Here is a 20,542-nt window from a genome sequence, read left to right as displayed (position 1 = left end):
ATGAAGGCTTGCAAAAACATAATAATATTTCCAGGGCCGTATTAAAAAAAGGAAGTTGATGATGGTCCTGAAAAGACGAAACGTTACATATAAAAATTGATTATGCCATTCGATAGAGAACCAAAAATTCCCAAGCGAAAGTGTTCTTTTTTTCAATATCACCTCAAACAACGCTAAAATGAAACAAAATTACGTTTTTTTTTTTCAAATATTTCGAAAACTATTCATGCTAGCCTTTTTCAGAGGCATAATGTTGGTCTCCTGATTACGCAACATTGGCCCCATTTAAGCTGTTTCGTATCTCTATTACCGTTTTCGAGATCCCTGTAATGAGAAGCGAATTTGTAATAGCCTGTATATTCTCTGTCATTTCCTGCATTAATAAATCTTTATAACTTTATTTAATGTCTTGGAAAAATATTAAAGTATGTGAAAAACGATATTCTTTCTAAAAATATTACAAAATAATAATGCCTCAATTTTTTTTTCTTCAAAATACTACGCAATTTTCCTGTTTTTTAGTAAAATTACACTTTAGGGGTGAACATTTAGGGTGAATTACAAAAAAAGTATAAACTTACATGCTTAATGTAACTTTGCATGTATTATGTAATTTTACATCTTCCGCTAAAATAACCAATGATCTAATGTGTAATTTTAAATAAAATTCAAAACAGAATGTCCAACAACCAACAAGAATAAGCAGAAATAAAAGCGAATAAAAAATAAAAAAAACATCCATGAGAAAGAAGTTTATACAAGTTCATACTTATTTGAAAGAAATATAGTCAATTTTTCTATAATTATGTACGTAAGTCTGTATTTTCCATGGATTGTATGTAACTGACCAAAAACTGAGTTTTAATTAATTCATTTGACGGGATGAATAAATTCTGAAAGTTTATTATAAATATCTACTGAATGAAAGCTGAACCTGTGAAAAATCAGTTTAAAAAAGCAGGCATAAAAGAGAATAATGAGTTTTTGTTTTGGAATTATGTATGTATACCTAAAGGCGGGTATAAATTTTCTAGCAAATCGTGAAAACAAAGATTTTTTAATTTATCTCTTATCTTTGGTCGAGTCGAAACAATGTCGAGATACATGCTTGTCTTTATAATTGAGATAACTGATTATTAAAAATAGAATTATCTTTATTGCACGTGTTTAGTATTGGAATTTCACCTTGAAACAGCAAAATTAGTAATGTTAACGTAATATTGCGCAGTAGATTTGAACTAACGATAACGTCAAATAATCCAAAACTATTTTGCAAGTAATGTAAATATATTGTCCTTGTGAATGATTTAATGAATTCCTAAAGTTTTTATTATCTTTTAATAATGTAATTTAAATTGAATATATTTTGCATAGGTGTCTGGTGTCGAAAAACATTGTTTCACTTTATTTGATAAGATTAAAAAAAGTTTTGAATTTGTTTCAAATACAACAAATTAAAAATACAAACGAACTGGTAATAGAATATATTTTTAAAAAAACTAATCAGTTGAAGAGTTGAAAAATAGGCATGCCTTTATCAATAAAATTGAGATAACTAATTATTAAAAATGGAATTCGTATTTGGTGAATACAGGAATTTGGCAGTGGAAAACAATAAAGTAATCTTGACGCAATATCTTGCACTACATTTGCAATAATTGCAATTATTACAAATGTTGTGCAAAATATTGTATATCATTGCTCCAAAGAATTCAAAATAGCTTTGCAGATAATGTATCGAATATTTTGTGACAGATTTGATAATTTTCTAAAAGTTTTATTCTTTAGATTTGAATAATACCTATATATATTATTTCCTGATTTTTTTACATAAAAATATTGTTTTTTAAGAAAATTGTTTATTAGTACCATTGTGAAAAATTATTTCTCGAAAAAATGCGAATTTTTTTTTTACAGAATTAATAGTTTATAACAAATTAATAATTAATTATTGCAATATGAACCGTGTAGTTGTTATTATTTTCATGCGCTACTCCAGATTAAAAAAAACGTTAAAATTGGTCACAATTACCTGAGATACCGCAAAATTTTCGGGCAGTTAAGATTTTTTTTTATTTCCCCCGCCACATTCCAGGTGTAAAAATGTAATCGAGGACGTTTTTTAAAGGGTTAAAAATTACTATAAAATGCATTTTTTCGATATCTTTAACGGTTATTATGAAGTTTAAGGGCTGATTGATTTATTCCCGAAATTTCAAGTTTTAATGTTTATAAATAAACAAGTTATGATTAAAAAAACGCTATCTTGGCTAAAAATGGTCCTAGGACAATTTTTTTTAAATTCGTGAAAAATTACCAGGATTGCGAATATCAAAGCGGCTTTTAAAAATATTCATTCTTCGCAAAGTTATTAACGAAAAACCTTATAGACAAATTACACTATTTGTTTATACGCCGTTTTGAGGAGGTTAGCCTATGAAATTACAAATTCCAATTGCGTATCTTGAAAATATACCTAAGTCAAGACGAAACAAATGAGCCCTCATAAGGCCCTTTAACGCTAACAACAGCGTTTTTGCAATTGAAAAAATGCTATTTCTAATAAACAAATGCAAAAACTCGTAAACAAATCAATATTTTTTTACCAAATTTTCAGGGTTTCTTAAGCGTAACAAAAGTACAACTACACCAGGAAAATTAGCGAAAATAAAAGAGAAACTCGAAAAAAGTCTTATCCGCGAGATTATTGTAAAATTGTCTAAAGGAACATAATACAAGACATCTCTCGTCTCGTGAATCACTTTCTTTAGCTAACTTTTTTATTTAAACAAATAAGTGAGGAAAACAGTTTTTTCACTTTGCAGGGAAAAGCATCAATAACTATCGGATTTGTTGTTAAAATTTTATAAAACCTATGACAATTTGAGGGTTTTGTCATACTATAAAAGTGTGCCAAAAGTGGGCGCTGTAGGTGCAATAGTTTTCGCACAATTCTATTTGTTTATAGCGGAGGCTCCAAAAGTTATGAACTTTAAGCCTCTGTACAAACGTTAATTTTCAATCAAACATGATTCTGAAAGCGTCATTGTAATCTTAAAGACGCAATTAAGCGACCTATTAAAAAATATCACGGTTTTTTTGACATTAACATTCTCAAATTGTGCATTAAGAAACCGTGCGTTTTTCGCTTATAAACAATTTGAATACCATTGTTGCTATTTATGCTATTTCACCGAAAATAGATGCAATGGATAGCTGGCAAAAAAATACAGTTTTAAAATAAAAAAAGTACCCCCTACGACCGACAGGAGCCAAGATAAGATTTTTTTTTAAATCGTAGCGCAATCGTTTATAAATATTAAAACTTGAATATTTCGCAAAATAAAGTTTACGACGTAAACTATGATTTCCCGTGAATTGCATTGAAAAATGTGGAAAATTAACGACTCACGACTCGCTAAGTAAACTGTCCGGCGGCCGGCGGCGTAGTGGTGGGGGAAGCTCGTCCAAGCGATCCCGCGGGCGAGAAAAGTTAAATGCAAAGTTCAAATAAGTGCGCGCTGTAAATTTTGCAATATCTCGGCTTCTATTCATCGTAGAAACTTTTTTTTTTTTTAAACTGGGGTAGCTCGACGAAAAAATAACAATGGGCATATTTACGAATTCGTAGAATAGCCCTGAACCCCAGAAAAAATGCATCTTTTATAATTAATTTTTTTTAATTTACAAAAATGTCACAAAAATTATTGTTAAACGAAATATTAATTAAAATTTCAATTTCGGAATTATTTTACTATTATTAAATAAATAAATGAAGCTATCGTTCATTTAAAAAGTTATTTCTTTTACATATTAAGGCAAAGTAAACTTGTTTTTTCAATATTTTGTTAGCTATTTAATTACGATTTATATGTAAAATTAAAGTAAAAATTCATAAATTATTTTCAAATTATTATTTCTCATAAAAATAGAAAAAATTTAAAATTTTAAATTGTATTATATTGCATTATTTATATCTATTATTGAAAATGGATGTTATTAATATTTTTTGAATTAATTTTGATTATGTTTATAAAATTAGTAATAAATATAATAAAAAAAACTATATATTTCTCACTTATTTGTTTAAATAGAAAAGTTAATTAATAAAAGTTCTCGACTCAAGAGATGAGAGATGTCTTGTATTATGTTCCTTTAGACAATTTTACAATAATCTAGCGGATAGGACTTTTTTCGTGTAAAAATTTAATTTGCTTGGTTTAAACTTTTACTGCAGTTTAGAGACGATTTATGCTCTTTTCTTCTATTTATAGCAAATTCAAATTTCGCTGTTTTTTTGCAATTATTTAAACAAATTATTAATGGATTTTAATGTAGCAAGTCTCAAATGAAGCGTTTTTTGAAAATCTATAAGTATAGACAAAAGCAAAAACTCCGGTTGGAGTGCGCTTTTTAATACAGCTAAAAAACTCCATTTTTGATCATTTTTACATTATAATCATTGTTTAAACAATGATCTTGTTGTTTTAAACCGATACTTTCTGGGAAATATTATTTCATTTTGCCTAAACTAACCATTAAACCAAGTTTCAATCTCAAACGAATTTTTGTACAAATTTTTTTCATTTACTGGGCTAAAAGGTAAGTTCGTGCAGTAGCGATTTGCGAATTGCGATTTGCGGATTTCAATGTGATCGGTCGAAATAAAATACATATTATTGATATCAATTTCTTCATTTCAATATATTGGGAGAATCGTATAATTTAAATAGGTATAGGAGGTGGGAAAATACAAACGGTTATAATTTTTGACAATTATCGCAATAATTTTGACAAACTGCGCATGTGCAATCCGTCCAGTTCCGTCATTCGCAAGTAATTAAAATACTTATTAGTGTTATGTAATCTCGTTTGAATACCAAATTATAATAAGCGCTCTGGGGCCTGTTTTTTCAACTTTTCACTTTTCTGGATATTTTCTGTTTTCAAAATAAATATACAAAAAACAGTTGTCACTTACAAAAAAAGTGCTCTGGTCTTTCCTTTTTTAAAATAACGCTCTCACGGCACAAGAACTTTTCTGACTTTTTTTTTATTTATAAAATACCAAGCGATTAACAATCTTCTACGCTATTGACAATAAATAACATAATGATAATCACTGTTATTTATCACATTCATCGTTGCAGAATGTTTATTTATGAATGTCTTGGTCCTGTTTTATATCCTGCGTATGTAATCACAAAAATATTTTGTGAGTTTAGGTTATGTTACGTTTTATGTTATTTAATTTTGTTTGCTGTGGACCAAGAATATCTAAAATTCTTGACTGTGGCCTGTGGCATGGCATGGCAAGGCAAGTAACACAAGAAATTTAATTTAAGTAACTAGTTTTCGCGTAGGTGTGCATGAACGAATGTTAAATTTTTGTCGCATGAATCGTAAAATCGTTAATCGCAACTCGCAAATCGCTACTGCATGAACTTACCTTTACACTGCTACGCAAACTGAAATATATGGACTAGCAAATAAAACGACTTTTTCAATGTTGCCCGTTTTAAAAAATACGACCACCGGGAAAAGGGAAAGGTAACGGGAGAAAACTATCACCCAGTATATCGATTTGACTAAAGCTTTAAGAAATAATACGTCTTAATAGTCCAAATAAATGTGTCAAATTTTAACGAGATCGGTAAGGGTGTTATTAATTAAATTAGTTTTATTTTTGACAACTTTGAAGGCTTGTAACTCAAAAACCAAAAATTTAACTTTTTTTTCGTATATCGTATTTATTTATCGTCGTGAATATGCAGTCAAATGTTGTCGGTGAAATTTGCGGACACCCTGTATGTATAAGTACATGGGTAGCTTGAAATATTTTTTTCTTCACAGCATTAAACAACTTAGGACTTCATTTCAAGCGTATAATATTTTTCTTCCACAAGTAAAATTCTACAGGGCGTTATAAATACGAATATCTGCTTGTTTTTTTGCGATAAATATACAAGGCGTTCTAGCGTCTTTGCCACTACATTGTTTCCTTCAGATTTTTTTTAAGAATCGATATTTTTGAAAATGATTAGTTATTTTAAAACAGCATTCGATTTGCTTTAAAAAAGCTATCCGTTTTAGAGAAAATAATGTTTAAAATAGGTACATAATAAAATAAGTTTGAAAATAATACGTAAATTACAATAAATTACACAGCCACACAGAAAATAGTACATTTTTATGTAAAAGACTCTGCTGAATTCAAATCCACTGTCAGAATTGAGCTAGAACGTGTGGTTTTTTTTCTAACCTCAAAAAACCGAGCAGGAATCGCTATTTTCAAATTCTGAGCGGATTTTGACCAGATTTTGTATAAAGGGGTTTTTTGGGTCGCTGATTACGAATATGAATTCACATTGTAAAAATTCAAGATGGCTGATCCAATATTGCGGGTGTACTTTTTTGAAATCCACCGATTTCAGTAAAATTTGGCATCATAAGGATTGCTGGTTGATCTCACCTTCATTAATCACACATCTGGAGCCAGATTTTCATAAATCAAGGTAAAATTTGTAGGCAGAGTCATAATTTTAGGCCGAGTAGGCGGCATTTTTTCGGCAAAGTCACATTTTTAGATTGAAGGCATAAGCAGATGCAGTGATGTGCTGTGTGGCAGTAATGTGTCCTTTTCCTTGAACTTTAAAATTATTAAGAAATAAAAGCATCTAAATGCCATAGGAAAACTGCATAGTAGTTAAAAAAATCTGATTGGAAAACCATAAGCCCATGCACGACTAAATAAATGAAAGAATAAAGTAGAAACTTTTTTGTCTTGTCCCATGGAAACAAGCACATCACACTACACATCATTACATGTGTAGAGTCCTTAAGTCATTTTTTTAAGCGAAGTCACATTTTTAGACGGAGTGGAATCTTTTACCTTGATTTATGAAAATCTGGCTCCAGATGTGTGATTAATGAAGGTGAGATCAACCAGCAATCCTTATGATGCCAAATTTTACTGAAATCGGTGGATTTCAAAAAAGTACACCCGCCATATTGGATCAGCCATCTTGAATTTTTACAATGTGAATTCATATTCGTAATCAGCGACCCAAAAAACCCCTTTATACAAAATCTGGTCAAAATCCGCTCAGAATTTGAAAATAGCGATTCCTGCTCGGTTTTTTGAGGTTAGAAAAAAAACCACACGTTCTAGCTCAATTCTGACAGTGGATTTGAATTCAGCAGAGTCTTTTACATAAAAATGTACTATTTGATGTGGAAATAAATTTTTTTCCAAATTTTCCCAGTAAATTTTCATCAATTTTCACTATTTTTCACAAGTTTTTTGAGGTTAGGAAAAAATTGTGACGTGATGGGCCAATTCTGACCCCAGATTCGTGTTTAGGAGGCCAAATTACTACGAAAAATATATGTCGCATAAAAAGTATACAAAACTTTTTTTTTCTGTGTGGCTGTGTTATTAATTCAAAAGGTTGTCACAGTTAGTAATGTGGTTCTTATAACAACTGAAAACGTAAACATGGAACCAAACACAGAAAAATATGATAACATGAAAGAGCACATTTAAAAATAACAAAATAAAAAATAACCATTTAAACCTAAATGTAACAGCAAAAACAATTTTTCTTTTATATTTGATTTTCGAAATGTCCGCCTTTTACTTCAATTCATTTTTGACATTTCTTTAAGTTTCTTCCAACTGTTAAGAATGTCGGAAGGATATGCCTAATAACATTTGCTGCTGCCACTATTCTTTGCCATAAGCCATTTTTGGTACTAATAGTAGGACCAGAATGAGTTTTAATATATTCCCACAAGTAGAAATTCAGAGGATTCAAATTTGGACTTCGTGGAGGCTCGTTCACAACCTCGTCCAATCCATCGATACGGGGGAATACGTTATTTAAATGATTTCTTACTGCTAAAGTAGAATGAACAGGGGCGCATCCTGTATAAATGCCACATACTAGCCCTAATATTTAGAGGAACATTATCTAGCAGATCGACTAAGTTCTACTGGAGGAAGTTTAAGTCATGTCCATTCAATGTTGCTGGAAGTTCAAAAGGTCCGAGAAGGTGATCTTCGACGGTATCGAACCAAACATTTAATTTAATTTTAATGTAGTAAGTAATGCAGTAAGTAAACACCCTTGCATGTCCCCCCGAGAACTTAATAATATCATCGGAAATACTACAGACTTCTTCGACTTTTACTTTTACTTCATCTCTTAAGATGTGCCTCCATTTCAATAGAATAATTAAGATGTCTAGAATTACATGGATAGTAATATGCCGAGGTCAACAGTGTATTTGTCCTGAGATCTGTACGTCGACTTGTTATCCTATAACACCCGTTATGCCTTCACCGTTTAATGCCCTGCTAATTTGTTATTATCAATCTATTAAATATAAACTATGTAAAAATAAGAAAGCGACCCCGTTGTAAGTATAGGTACCGAATCGTCATTTGTTGCTTTTAAAGAAGGTCATATAAGAAACTTACATCAATGCCTATCAGGGTAGGTCGAATATAAAGACTGCTGCCCTCTCCATGCGGAACCCATTCTTGGTCGACTTGGATCAGTCTGTTGAGACATCTGATCAGTTCGTACCCATCGAACGTTGGCAGACCTGAACTAAATGCCGATTTGTTCATGCGGACCATGTTCTGTTCTGGCCGGAATATTCGAATCTTATCGTCTACGCCTCTGTAGGCCTTCAGACCTTCAAAAAGCTAAAATTAATATGAAACTATTACTACGAAAATTAAGGATTTAAATGTAATATTTTATATTGCAAAATGACAGTAGATACCTAATTTACATTAAGATAGTTAAAATAAATGCTTTATTGCATTCTTAAAAAATTTTTTGTTGGAAAATCTGCTAATTGTACAAGCTCAAAATATGATGTATATCTTGCTAGATATTGAGTAGGTTTTACCTCTATGGCATAGTGTAGGACCTTCGCTGCTGGATGGAGAGAAATATTCTCGAAGGGAATTATTATAGGTTTCTGCCAGCCTGCCAGCTGTTTGTGGTAGAAGATTTTTAGCATGTGGTCTGTGAAGAACTGTCCGAACTTTAGCTCAGTCACTTCTGGTTTGCTACGTAAACGGTTGGGATCTGCCAGTTTTGTCGTTAAATCTCGGTACTGAAATATAGATGTAATTAATTACCTACAGTCACACAAAAAGCAAGTTCTGTACCAGAGATATGAGTACATAGATTTTGTATATTTTTCGATGATGAATCCGAACCCAAAGCCTAAAAACCGATTTATTCGGGCACTTTTTAATAACGAGCGTTCAAATAAAAACGTGGTCAAGTTGGTTCTGAAAATTTGGACGTAGGGCGTAGCGTATAGCAAATGAACTTAAACGTCATCTGTCAAAGCGCTATATCGCCGCTATCAATTTGAATATTTTCGTTTTAAAAAGCGTTTAAAATGGTGTTTTCTCAAGAACAAAAAGTGTTTATCATAGAGTCCTACTTTAGAAATGGACGCAAGATTGATGGAATATGGAAGTATTCTATTGAGGAATGTTTCATAGAATTTCAAAATCAATTTCCCGGCGTTGTTGAGTACAAAATTTTTCAAAGTGCAGTTCAGCGTTGTGTTAATGTTTTTCGTGAAACGGGCAGTGTAACAAGAAAAGAAGGAAGCGGCCGACCTAAAAAGCGGACTGAAGAATTAAAAGAAAATGTCCAACAAATAATGGAAAATGCGCCAAGAACTTCTGTACGTGTTTTATCACAAATGGTGGGAGTATCAGTCGGTACCTGCCACACAGTGTTAAAAAAAGATTTGCGTTTGTTCTCCTATCGTTTAACTTGTCAGCAAGAACTTCATGAAGTTGATTTTCCGCGACGGGCTGTATTTTGTGAATGGTTTTTAAACAACTACGGTGAACTTCATAATATCACCTTTTTTTCTGATGAAGCCTGGTTTCATTTAAGTGGTTACGTAAACTCACAGAATATGAGAATGTGGTCTTCTGAAAAACCAGATAACTTTTTTGTCGAGGGCCCTCTACACGCTCAAAAAATTGGAGTTTGGTGTGCTCTCAATCGAAGGAGGATTTATGGACCTATTTTTTTTAATGGTACTCTTACTGCGCAAAGGTATAGAGAAGAAATTATCGCTCCTTTTGTTAACCAGCTGGAAGAAAACGAAATTACAAACTTTTACTTTCAACAAGATGGCGCAAGGGCACATACGGCAGGCGAGACGATGAATATGTTGAGGGAAGTTTTCCAAAATCGACTAATAAGTCTCAATGCTGAACATGAATTTCCACCGAGGTCATGTGATATTACGCCGTGTGATTTCTTTTTGTGGCCTTACCTTAAAAACACTATTTTTGAACTGCCTATTCCTGATTTAAACCATCTGCAGGCTCGACTTATAGACAAGATTCGTGAAATTAACAATACCCCGAGCATCTTAGAAAATGTCTTTAATTCTTTGAGGAACAGGTGTGAAAAGTGCTTGGAACAAGGAGGGGGACACTTTCAGCAGCTGCTTTAATTTATTGTTATAACAAGGAGGGGGACACTTTCCGCAGCTCCTTTAATTGTTTGTTATTGTTATCACGATTATTCTTTAAAATAAAGTTATATAGTCATTAACGTTATTGAAACTGACAGCTGCTATACAGCTCGTTGAGAAATGAGGTTAAGTTGGTCGCTATAAGCTACTTCCTACGTCCAATGTGTCAGAGCCAACTTCGACCACGTTTTTATTTGAACGCTCGTTAGAACGCTAAAATATCCCCTGAAATAGGGTAAAATACAGATGTTAAGCGTTATAATGAAATGTAACAATTTGTAAATACTTTAAGAAAGTATTTTAAAATAATATTTTGAGCATTGGAAAGAAATACAGGGTGTTAAAAATAAGCAGAAAAGTCTTAATAAACATGGGTCCGCAAAGTAACGGTTGTGGAGATATGGACCACTATTCGTTTTTCAAACATTTTATTTTATTAGGAATAAACCGACAAAGGAAGCTTTTAACAAACAAAAAACAAAGTTACAGAAGATGTTCAAAGTGCCCTCCGTCCATTTCCAAGCAGGCACGACATCTTCGTCTCAACGATATTCGAACTCTTTCGAAAACACCCTCCTTGGTTTGGATTTCTTGACACTTTTGATTAATCCGTAGCTGCAGCTCTTCCAGGCTATTTACAGGAGTACCATACACTAATGTCTTCAAATATCCCCAAACAAAGAAATCTAGAGGGTTCAGATCAGGCGATCTTGGAGGCCATAAAACAGGTCCGGCCCTTCCTACCCATCTATGTGGAAAAGTTTGGTGTAAATGCTCTCTAACGGCCATGGAAAAATGAGCTGGAGCACCATCATGCTGGAACCACATTTGTTGCCTCTGATTCAAAGGAATGTCTTCCAAAAACTCATACAGTGTGTTCTGCAGAAAGTTGAGGTAAGCAGCGCCTGTTAATCGGTTTGGTAAAACAACAGGACCTAGAAACCTGTCACCTACAATACCCATCCAAATGTTTAATGAAAAACGTGCCTGATGTCCAGATTCTATTAGAGCATGAGGATTTTCGTCGGCCCAAATATGCGTATTGTGAAAATTAAACACTCCATTTCTTGTGAACCCGGCCTCATCAGTAAAAAGAATGTTTGCAAGAAAACGAGGGTCTTCAGCATCATGACGTAGAAACCAGCGGCAAAAAACCAAACGTGCTTGATGATCATTTATTGGATTTAAGGCCTGTACTCGTTGCACATGGTATGGATAAAGCAGTTGCTCGTGAAGGATTCTCCAAACAAGAGGACCACTAATTCCTACCTCGGCTGATATTCTCCGCACACTCGTACCTGGATTCTGCTCTACCAGTGCTAGAATTTCTTCTTCTGCTCTAGGAGTGGATACCGACCTTGGTCTTCCGGATAAATGGCACTGTTTGCTCAAGGAACCGGTATCACGCAATCTTTGGTGAATTCTTCCAAACATGCGTTGTGAAGGAATCTGGCGATTTGGATAAGCGTCAACATAAAGACGTCGCGCTTCGGTGGCGTTCCCATTAGCACGACCATACATGAAATGCATGTCTGTTAATTCTGCGTTAAAGTAACCAGCCATAGCGAAAGAAAACTTGTGCACAACATCAACCAACTATTATAAGAAAATACACAACGTTTTTGCAAAATAAAAAAAGGGGATAAAAACATAAAACATTCCATATCCCCGGAACCGTTACTTTGCGGACCCATGTTTAATGATACTTTTCTGCTTATTTTGGTTCATACTATTACCTCCTTAAATATTTTACACTCTTTTTTTAATACCCTGTATATGCAAATTATTTCCACAACTGAGATCAAGTAACGATTGTTAGTTCCAAACAATGTGAAAAATCATGGCTTTATATTTTATATACCAAAAAATAGAATATAACTTAGCCCTCAAAGGATTGAAAACCACTTACAGACCAGGATCTCGCTTACACATTTTTATTCAATATTTTAGCGTGAATTTTGTTACCGAGGGCTTTTGGGGTCGCTGATTACGAATCTGAAGTCCGAATGTGAAATTGGTATTTACCACCCAAATAAACGCGTTATTAATGTTTAAGAAATTGAGTCATTTGAGTAAAAATACGCAAAAATCTAAAAATGTGAAACAAAGAATATAGATTCGATTTGAAGTATGTTCCTTTCAACAACTCCTACCAATCCCAGCAGAGAGTGATAATATTATACGCTTAAATGAGAAATATAAGACGCGCAAAATGAGTAAGATTTTAGAGCTAAAAATATAATTTTGATTTGTTTCTCATTTTTAGACATTTGCGTATTTTTATTCAATGACTCAATTCATAATGCGTTTGTTTGGGTAAATACCAATTTCTACAGTACTTTTCAATCCTCCATAATGGGTCCGTTATTTTGGATTTAAGAATTTTCGAACCTTATATTCTTGATTTTCAGCCATAATCTTCAAATTTTGATTGCTTTTCCGATTTTTATATCCGCCATATTGGGTCCGCCATCTTTTATTCAGGAATTTCCGAATTTGGGCTTCAGATTCGTAATCAGCGACCCCAGAAACCCGCGTTACAAATTTCAGGCAAAAATATTGAATAAAAATACGTGCGACTTAAAAGCGTAAGTGGGACCCTGGTCTGTAGCTGGTTTCCAACCCTTAGAGAGTATTATATTTTTTTGATATGTTGTCTATTAACCTAGATCAGCGGTATTCAAACTGTGTTCTGCGGAACCCTGGGGTTCCGCACAACCTCTCTGGATTAATTACAAAATTCAAAAAAATGTATACTGTTCAAACTTTTTATTATTATAAGTACACGCGTATAAGATACTATACGAGCTTTATCTATTTATGCAAGTGCAAGTAAGTCGGCTTATAACGTATAAGCTGGCGCAGCGTTCTTCGCGTTGGTTACGTCGCCTTTCCCTTGATTTTTGCTAGAGATTTATAAGGAATATCCTGAAATTGCTGACCAGGCAATAAATGTATTAATGCCTTTTGTAACTACGTACCTGTGCGAAAAATTATTTTCCACGTACGTAGCGACAAAAACAAAGTATCGCAATGCGTTTAATGCGATTGCAACTTGCGACAATAGCACCTGATTATACTATATTATGTAAAAATATTCAAGCACATCCCATAGTCTTTGATTACATTTACTCTTTTTTTAATTACTCAAAAAATATTTACTTTAAACTTTAAGGGCCCCATATTCTTTAAATAGTGTTTTCCACAAAGACAAATAATTTCAAACATTTAATAACTGAATAATATCAAGCTTATCAAATAATAGGAATGTTATGTCATGCCATCTGGGTATTTTCAAAGACGCCGCAGTAAAACGAATAAACAGGTGCAAAAATCGATCAAACCATCAAGGTTTTAGGTACTGAAATCTACGAAAATACTAACTTTTTTATATATAATTCCACATGTAAATATTCTTATAACATTTACTTGCTTAGTCCTACATATAAAATTGTTTACTTTTCTTTATAAGTACGTGAAAATTATTCTTAAAATGTGGGGTTAGAATAACGGCAAACGCATGTTTTACAAACGCTTTATTTTTAGTTATTATTTTATTTGAGTAAATTTAAATGGTAACAATGAATAAACAAAACATCAAGGATTTTATTTTTGTGCTCACTTTTGTTCTACACGTTTTACTTTTAAAGATTTCAGTACCTAAAAACGCCAGAAATTTCACTATTTCTCGGCCGGGAATATGGCCACCTTAAAGTCTTTAATTTTTTCTTACAATTAGTGGAATATTTATTTTGTTAATAGTAGTATTTATAAACTGTATATTAAATAATCAGTAAAAATGTGTACGAAAAATTTTTGTGGGGGTTCCTCAAAAAAATCGAAGTGTTGGCGGGGTTTCGCAAGTCGTAAAAGTTTGAAGACCTAGATTTATATATTTGGTGGTGTAAAGTACATGGTTATGGTTTTCCACATTGTTTTGCACTAATATTAGTTATTTGATATTAGGCGTGGAATTATCCCCCTCGTAGGGGTAGATGTTGACTTAATTTACATATATGTATTTCTTTCCAACGCTCAAAATATTATTTTAAAATATTTTGTCAAAATATTTACAAACTGTCGTTTTCCATTATAAAGCTTTACCTTATCCTCACTATTTCACCCTACGAGTATTTTAGGGGATATTTTAGCGTTTTACTAAAAAATGCCCTGGTCTGCGGATTCGGATTTAGCATAAAAAAATACACAAGAACTGTGTACTCATGTATCTGGTGTTAGATATCTGATCTAAGTAGTCTTGTTATACAGGGTGGCCAAATGAAAACGAAACAGATCCATTTTCAGAAACTGCGTCAAGATTATAGAAAAACGCTCAGACACGTCGATTTTAGATTAAAGGGGGATATTCTTTGCTGGTATTTTTGACTTCGCCACTTTGACCCCCAAGCAAGGGTAAGCATCACCCCAAAATATTTAAATGGCATTTGGGGTTGAGTAATATTTCTTTTGAAAGCTTTTACAATTCTCTTTACAACACTTTAAATTTTATAATTCCGCCCAATGCTTTGAAAAAAATTTACATTTTAAAATTTAAATTATGTTTGGTTGCTTACTTACTACTTAGTTGATTAAATGTTCAACCGCTCGCTTCCATACAAGAATAAAGATTTTGTTCGAAACGTCCGCGCACATTCCGAAGCATTTCCGGAGTGATTCGACGTCATTCGTCGACGATTCTTTGACGCAAATCTTCCAGCGACGCTGGCTGTGTTTTATAGATTTTACTTTTTAGATATCCCCACAAAAAGAAATCAAGGGGCGATAAATCCGGTGATCATGGAGGCCACTCAATGGTGCCTTTTCTCCCAATCCAATTCCGTAGAAAACGTTGGTCCAAATACTGACGGACAATTAACGCATAATGCGGAGGAGCACCGTCCTGTTGAAAAATTAAATGATCTTCATCATACTCTGGAACATTTGCAATAATATCAGTTGAGGCAGGGTCAATAGCGTCTTCCAGTAATTACAAATACATTTGGCCAGTCAAATTACCAGGTAGAATAAAAGGACCCACCAGCCGAAAATTCCAGCCCATACATTTAATTTTTTCGGTTGCTGTGTATGCACCTCGTGAAAAACTCGTGGGTTTGAATCGGACCAATAGCGGCAATTGTGACGATTTACCGTCCCGTTCAAGAAAAAACTGCGTTCTTCAGAAAAGCAGATGTTAAAGAGGAACTGTGGATCGTTCCCTGCTCGCTCACTCATTATTTCACAAAATTGCAAACGGCGGTCATAATCATCCTCATGAAGTTCCTGGACTACATGAATTTTGTATGGATGGAATTTATTCTTCTTCAAAATGGTTTGTATGCTAGTTCGATTGATCCCAGACACAGATGCCAGCTGCCTCGTATACTTAATGTAGGATCAAGATGAACTTGTCCCAAAACTGCAACTTCACTAGCTTCATTAACTACAGGTTTTTCAATTTCTCGCTTTTTATTGGCTACGTTCCCTTTCTCTTGAAATATTTTTACTAACTCTAGAACATACTTCCTCCTCACATGTCGATCTTGATGTTGTTCATTAAATAGCTGAGCTGTTCTATTCGCACATTTATTGTTCATAATAAACCAGTGTTTAATTTTCAAGAACACAATTAAATAAACTACCAACCAACGCTTCCAAATAATATTAGAAAATAATTTGGAATTTACTAATTTTACGTTCATTGTGTGTGTATAGCATTAATTTATGTTTTTTACAATTGTGTTACTACTAAATTTATACCATTGGCGTACTTAACTCGAATGACTGACATTTTTACCGTTACTAATTGTTTGTACATAAGTTTCAACTTTAAAATCAAAATTCTTAATAAGTATTGGGCGGATTTATAAAATTTAAAGTCTATTGTAAAGAGATTGTAAGAGCTTTCAAAAGAAATATTACTCTACCCCAATGCCATTTAAATATTTTGGGGCGATGCTTACCCTTGCTTGGGGGTGAAAGTAGCGTAGTCAAAAATATCAGCATATAATGTCCCCCTTTAATCTAAAATCGATGGGTCTGTGCGTTTTTCTACAATCTTGACGCAGTTCCTGAAAATGGCTTTGTTTCGTTTTCATTTGGCCACCCTGTTTATATATTAAAATTAAAAAGTGTGGATTATGGTATCTATGTATAGCAGTTGTTAAGTAAATAAATAAACGGTGTAAAAATAATAAAAAGACATTACGAGAAAGTGTAATTTTAATAAAAATCTAAAATCTGGTGCCGAACTTTTTACATATATTTTTTGCCTTTATGCCTAAGAACTAGAACCAAAGTTTTAGGAAATATTCGTGCGGTCTCAGAGAAATATATACAGGGTGTATCACGAAGAGGGCCCAGTAGGATTATCTCGAAAAATAGTCAGAATTGAAATCTGAAAATTTGTATACAGGGCTTTAACAAAAAGATCTATCCAATGAAAATAGTGTCAACTTCCTAGCAGTTCCGGTTATACCGGAAGGCATCATCAAGTCTGTTATTTCAAATGCAACACTGTATATTTTAGTATTTTTTAATTCTTCGGTAAAATCTAGACTAATTTCATATAAGGTACTATAGGCCAAAATGTGACAGTTTTTAAGTTATCAATTTGCGAAAAAAATTGAGGGATGCAAGTGATTTTGGAAAACTAACTCCAATATTTAGCTTTATTTATCAACGAAATTTGGCATGGATAATTTAAAAGCAGTGGACTTCAACCAGTTTATGTTAAATTTGCAAAAATTCATACAGTGTGGCCAATATTGTGACGTTGAAGTTGAATTTACTCAAAAATTTCAAATGGTACACCCTGTATATTATTACATTAATGGATGCAAAGTCAACAGTTCTTGTGTAAATTGTAAATTATTGATTTCAACACAGAAAAATCTACGGTGGAATTGAAAAAACGGTGCCTATTTAATATACTGAATTATTGTTTTTGATGAAGGTATAACGATAATATAAATTACACTTCATTAATCAGACACCGTTTATTATTCATTTATTTAGTGCATCAAATTCACCGTACATTTTTCTGTGTTGAAATCCATGATTTCCTATTTACACAAGAACTGTTGACTTTGGGTATAGGGAACTATAGTATTATTTTAAAGTAAATTCAATCGTGCATCCATTAATGTAATAATATACAGGATGTACCATTTCAAATTTTTGAGTAAATTCAATTTGAACGTCACAATATTGACTATACGTTTTAAACACTCTGTATGAAGTTTTGAAAATTTGACATTGTTCCATTGTTTTTAAATTATCCATACCAAACTTCATTAATAAATAAAGCTAAATGTCGGAGTTATTCTATTTTCAAAAATCGCTTGCATCCCTCAATTTTCTTCAAAAACTGATAATTACTTGAAAACTGTCACATTTTGGCCTATAGTACCTTATATGAAATTAGTCTAGAATTTGCCGTAGAATTAAAAAATGCATAAATATACAGTGTTCCATATGAAATAAGATGACTTTCGGTATACTGCGAGGAAGTTGACACTATTTTTATTGAATAGATCTTTTTCATAAACCCCTGTATACAAATTTTCAGATTTCAATTCTGACTACTTTAAGCAATTGAATATTGCATTTTGGAGTTATAAACCAAATTTGTGTTTTTATTTAATGGGAAATCCGTAATATTTGTAATTTTTTATTACATGTCATATATTTGCTTTGTTAGTTTGTACAATATCTTGGGTTATTTCCTGTCTGCACATATATTCAAAATTGCCGTGGATCCAATATATGCATAAGTTAGGTCCCGAGTTTTTAAAATTTAGAGGGGCTCACCTAAATTAAATGTTGCTTAAGAACGGAAATTGAAGTCCCGTTTCATCTAACAAAGTACTACAATATTCATATAGATGTCGCTACAGGAAATACGTTTATAGTAAAAATAGTACGATTATTTCATTCATTCAAATTCCGGCAAAACAAACCTAAAAAAAAACGAGAAAATGCCAGGTGCACGCACACGTGCACGATAATGAGTTGTCCGGCCTATACGTCCATCCCACTCTCTTGCTATCTCATAGTAGCATATGAAAAGAGAAGGGTAATAAAATAAAAAAAACTCCAATTTGCGGCCGCTGGTTTTTTGTTATGAAAATATTTCTATTTTCTATCTTCTACATATTATTATGTACATATTTACAAAAAAGGAGGATGGCAAGTGGTTGTACAAATTTATAATATTTGCGGCCAACTAAAAGTTTTATTTAATATTATTTTCTACATTTTATTACTTATATGGATTCGGACTAGAGTAGGTGTGAATGTAATTATTTCTTGTATGGATCTTTGAGCTGTTATCTTTTATTGTTGCGTTGTGGCTGCGAAATATTTTATTTGTGGAGTTTACTATTTTTTATATGAAGGAAAAAACATTAACAGAGTATTACAATTTGCTAGGCATAGTTGTACTTAGTACTAAATTCAAGTAAATAATAGATATTAAAATAAATATGTAGGTATTGTATTTGATTATTTGAAAATAAAAATTACATATGCGACAATGGACTTTCCGCTCACTTAGCCGTAATATAAATATGGCATATTGTCGTTGCAATGCACATACAGGCTGTTCCAATAGTGTGACAAAGTTTATAATTATTTTCAGTTATAGTTGTATAGGGCAAAATCTTCAGGCCAAAAACAAGATTTTCTGAACGTTTAATTCGGTCTGAAAATAATGAATTATTTATTTATTTATTTATTTTATTTATTACAATAAAATATCCAACGGGACAAAAGCCCAATTACAGGATAAGTAAAACTATGATAAAAAACACAAAACAAAAAGATAAATAACTACATTAAAAACTCGACACCTATATGACAAAAGTATAAATCATACAAACTTAAAAAGGAATATGTTAAACGCAAGAAGCAAGAAAAGCTACAAAAAACAGCGCTTCACATCAGCAAGTGTGCATGAAAATATGTCCAAAACATTTTCAACGGCACGATAATTATATATCATTTGATACAATGGAGATTTTAACAAAACATTGGTACGGGCTTGAGGTAGAAGGAATGCATTGCTAAATCGATTGTTAAGTCTAGGCACCCTAAAATTCAAATACGCCAGCAAAGCATCAGAAACAACTAAATAATGTACAATCTTAAAGAGAAGCCGTACACAACACATTTGACGCCTCGAAATTAGGCTTTGCAATTCGAAACGGTTATAAAATATAGCCTGTTGTGTTCCTCGCGCAGGATAAACACCGTCCAATATAAATGCTGCCGACTTGAAAAATCTTCTTTGAACCATTTCCATCGCGGAAATCTGAAATTCATAGATCGGACTCCATATGACAGAGCCATATTCAAGTTTAGATCTAATGAAAGTTATATACAATAATCTAAGCGATGTAGACTCTTTAAAATCCCTTGCATTGCGCAGAATGAACCCCAAATTCCTATAGGCCCGAGATATGCAGTCCTCCATGTGACGCGCAAACCTAAGTTTTGAATCAAAAATAATTCCCAGATCCTTTAGAAAATCAGGCCTCTCGAGCACACAATCGTCAAGCATGTAATTAAATAAAATTGGATTTAATAAACGATAAAAAGACATTACTCTACATTTGGATGCATTTAAGGGTAATCTATTGTTATTACACCTATTGCTGAAGGTCAAAAGATTGTTTTGCAGATCGTCACAATCATTAGGGCTGTCAATTCTACGGTATAATTTGACGTCATCAGCATACAGAAGGTAATGCACATTTAAATCTTCAACAATGTCATTAATGAACAACACAAATAAAAGAGGGCCCAATATCGAACCCTGAGGAACACCAGACGTCTGAGAGAACTTGTTCGATCTGAAACCTCGAAATTGGACAAACTGATACCGATCAGATAAATATGATCTAAATACGCTCAACAAGTCTGTGCCAAACCCAAATCGATTAAGCTTCTGCAAGAGCAACGCATGATTAATCTTATCGAAGGCTTTAGAAAAGTCCGTATAAATGACATCCAC

The 20,542-nt window shown here is 32.8% G+C and overlaps 1 protein-coding gene across 1 annotated transcript in view; it reads right to left on the bottom strand.

Moving 5' to 3' along the window:
• LOC108910150 (branched-chain-amino-acid aminotransferase, cytosolic) overlaps positions 1-20,542 on the bottom strand; it is a 98,268-nt gene that overhangs the window by 22,420 nt on the left and 55,306 nt on the right. Inside the window, exons 3-4 of the mRNA XM_018714677.1 lie at positions 8,923-9,132; positions 8,483-8,713 (exon numbers count right to left, since the gene is read on the bottom strand). Of these exons, the coding sequence (XP_018570193.1) occupies positions 8,483-8,713; positions 8,923-9,132 (441 nt within the window). The remainder of the gene's footprint in view (positions 1-8,482; positions 8,714-8,922; positions 9,133-20,542) is intronic.

This window comes from Anoplophora glabripennis, unplaced genomic scaffold, assembly GCF_000390285.2.
Source record: "Anoplophora glabripennis isolate ALB-LARVAE unplaced genomic scaffold, Agla_2.0 scaffold466, whole genome shotgun sequence".
Taxonomy (NCBI): domain Eukaryota; kingdom Metazoa; phylum Arthropoda; class Insecta; order Coleoptera; family Cerambycidae; genus Anoplophora; species Anoplophora glabripennis.
The sequence above is the reverse complement of the archived record's forward strand: the minus strand, read 5'-3'. Positions and strand labels throughout refer to the sequence as shown.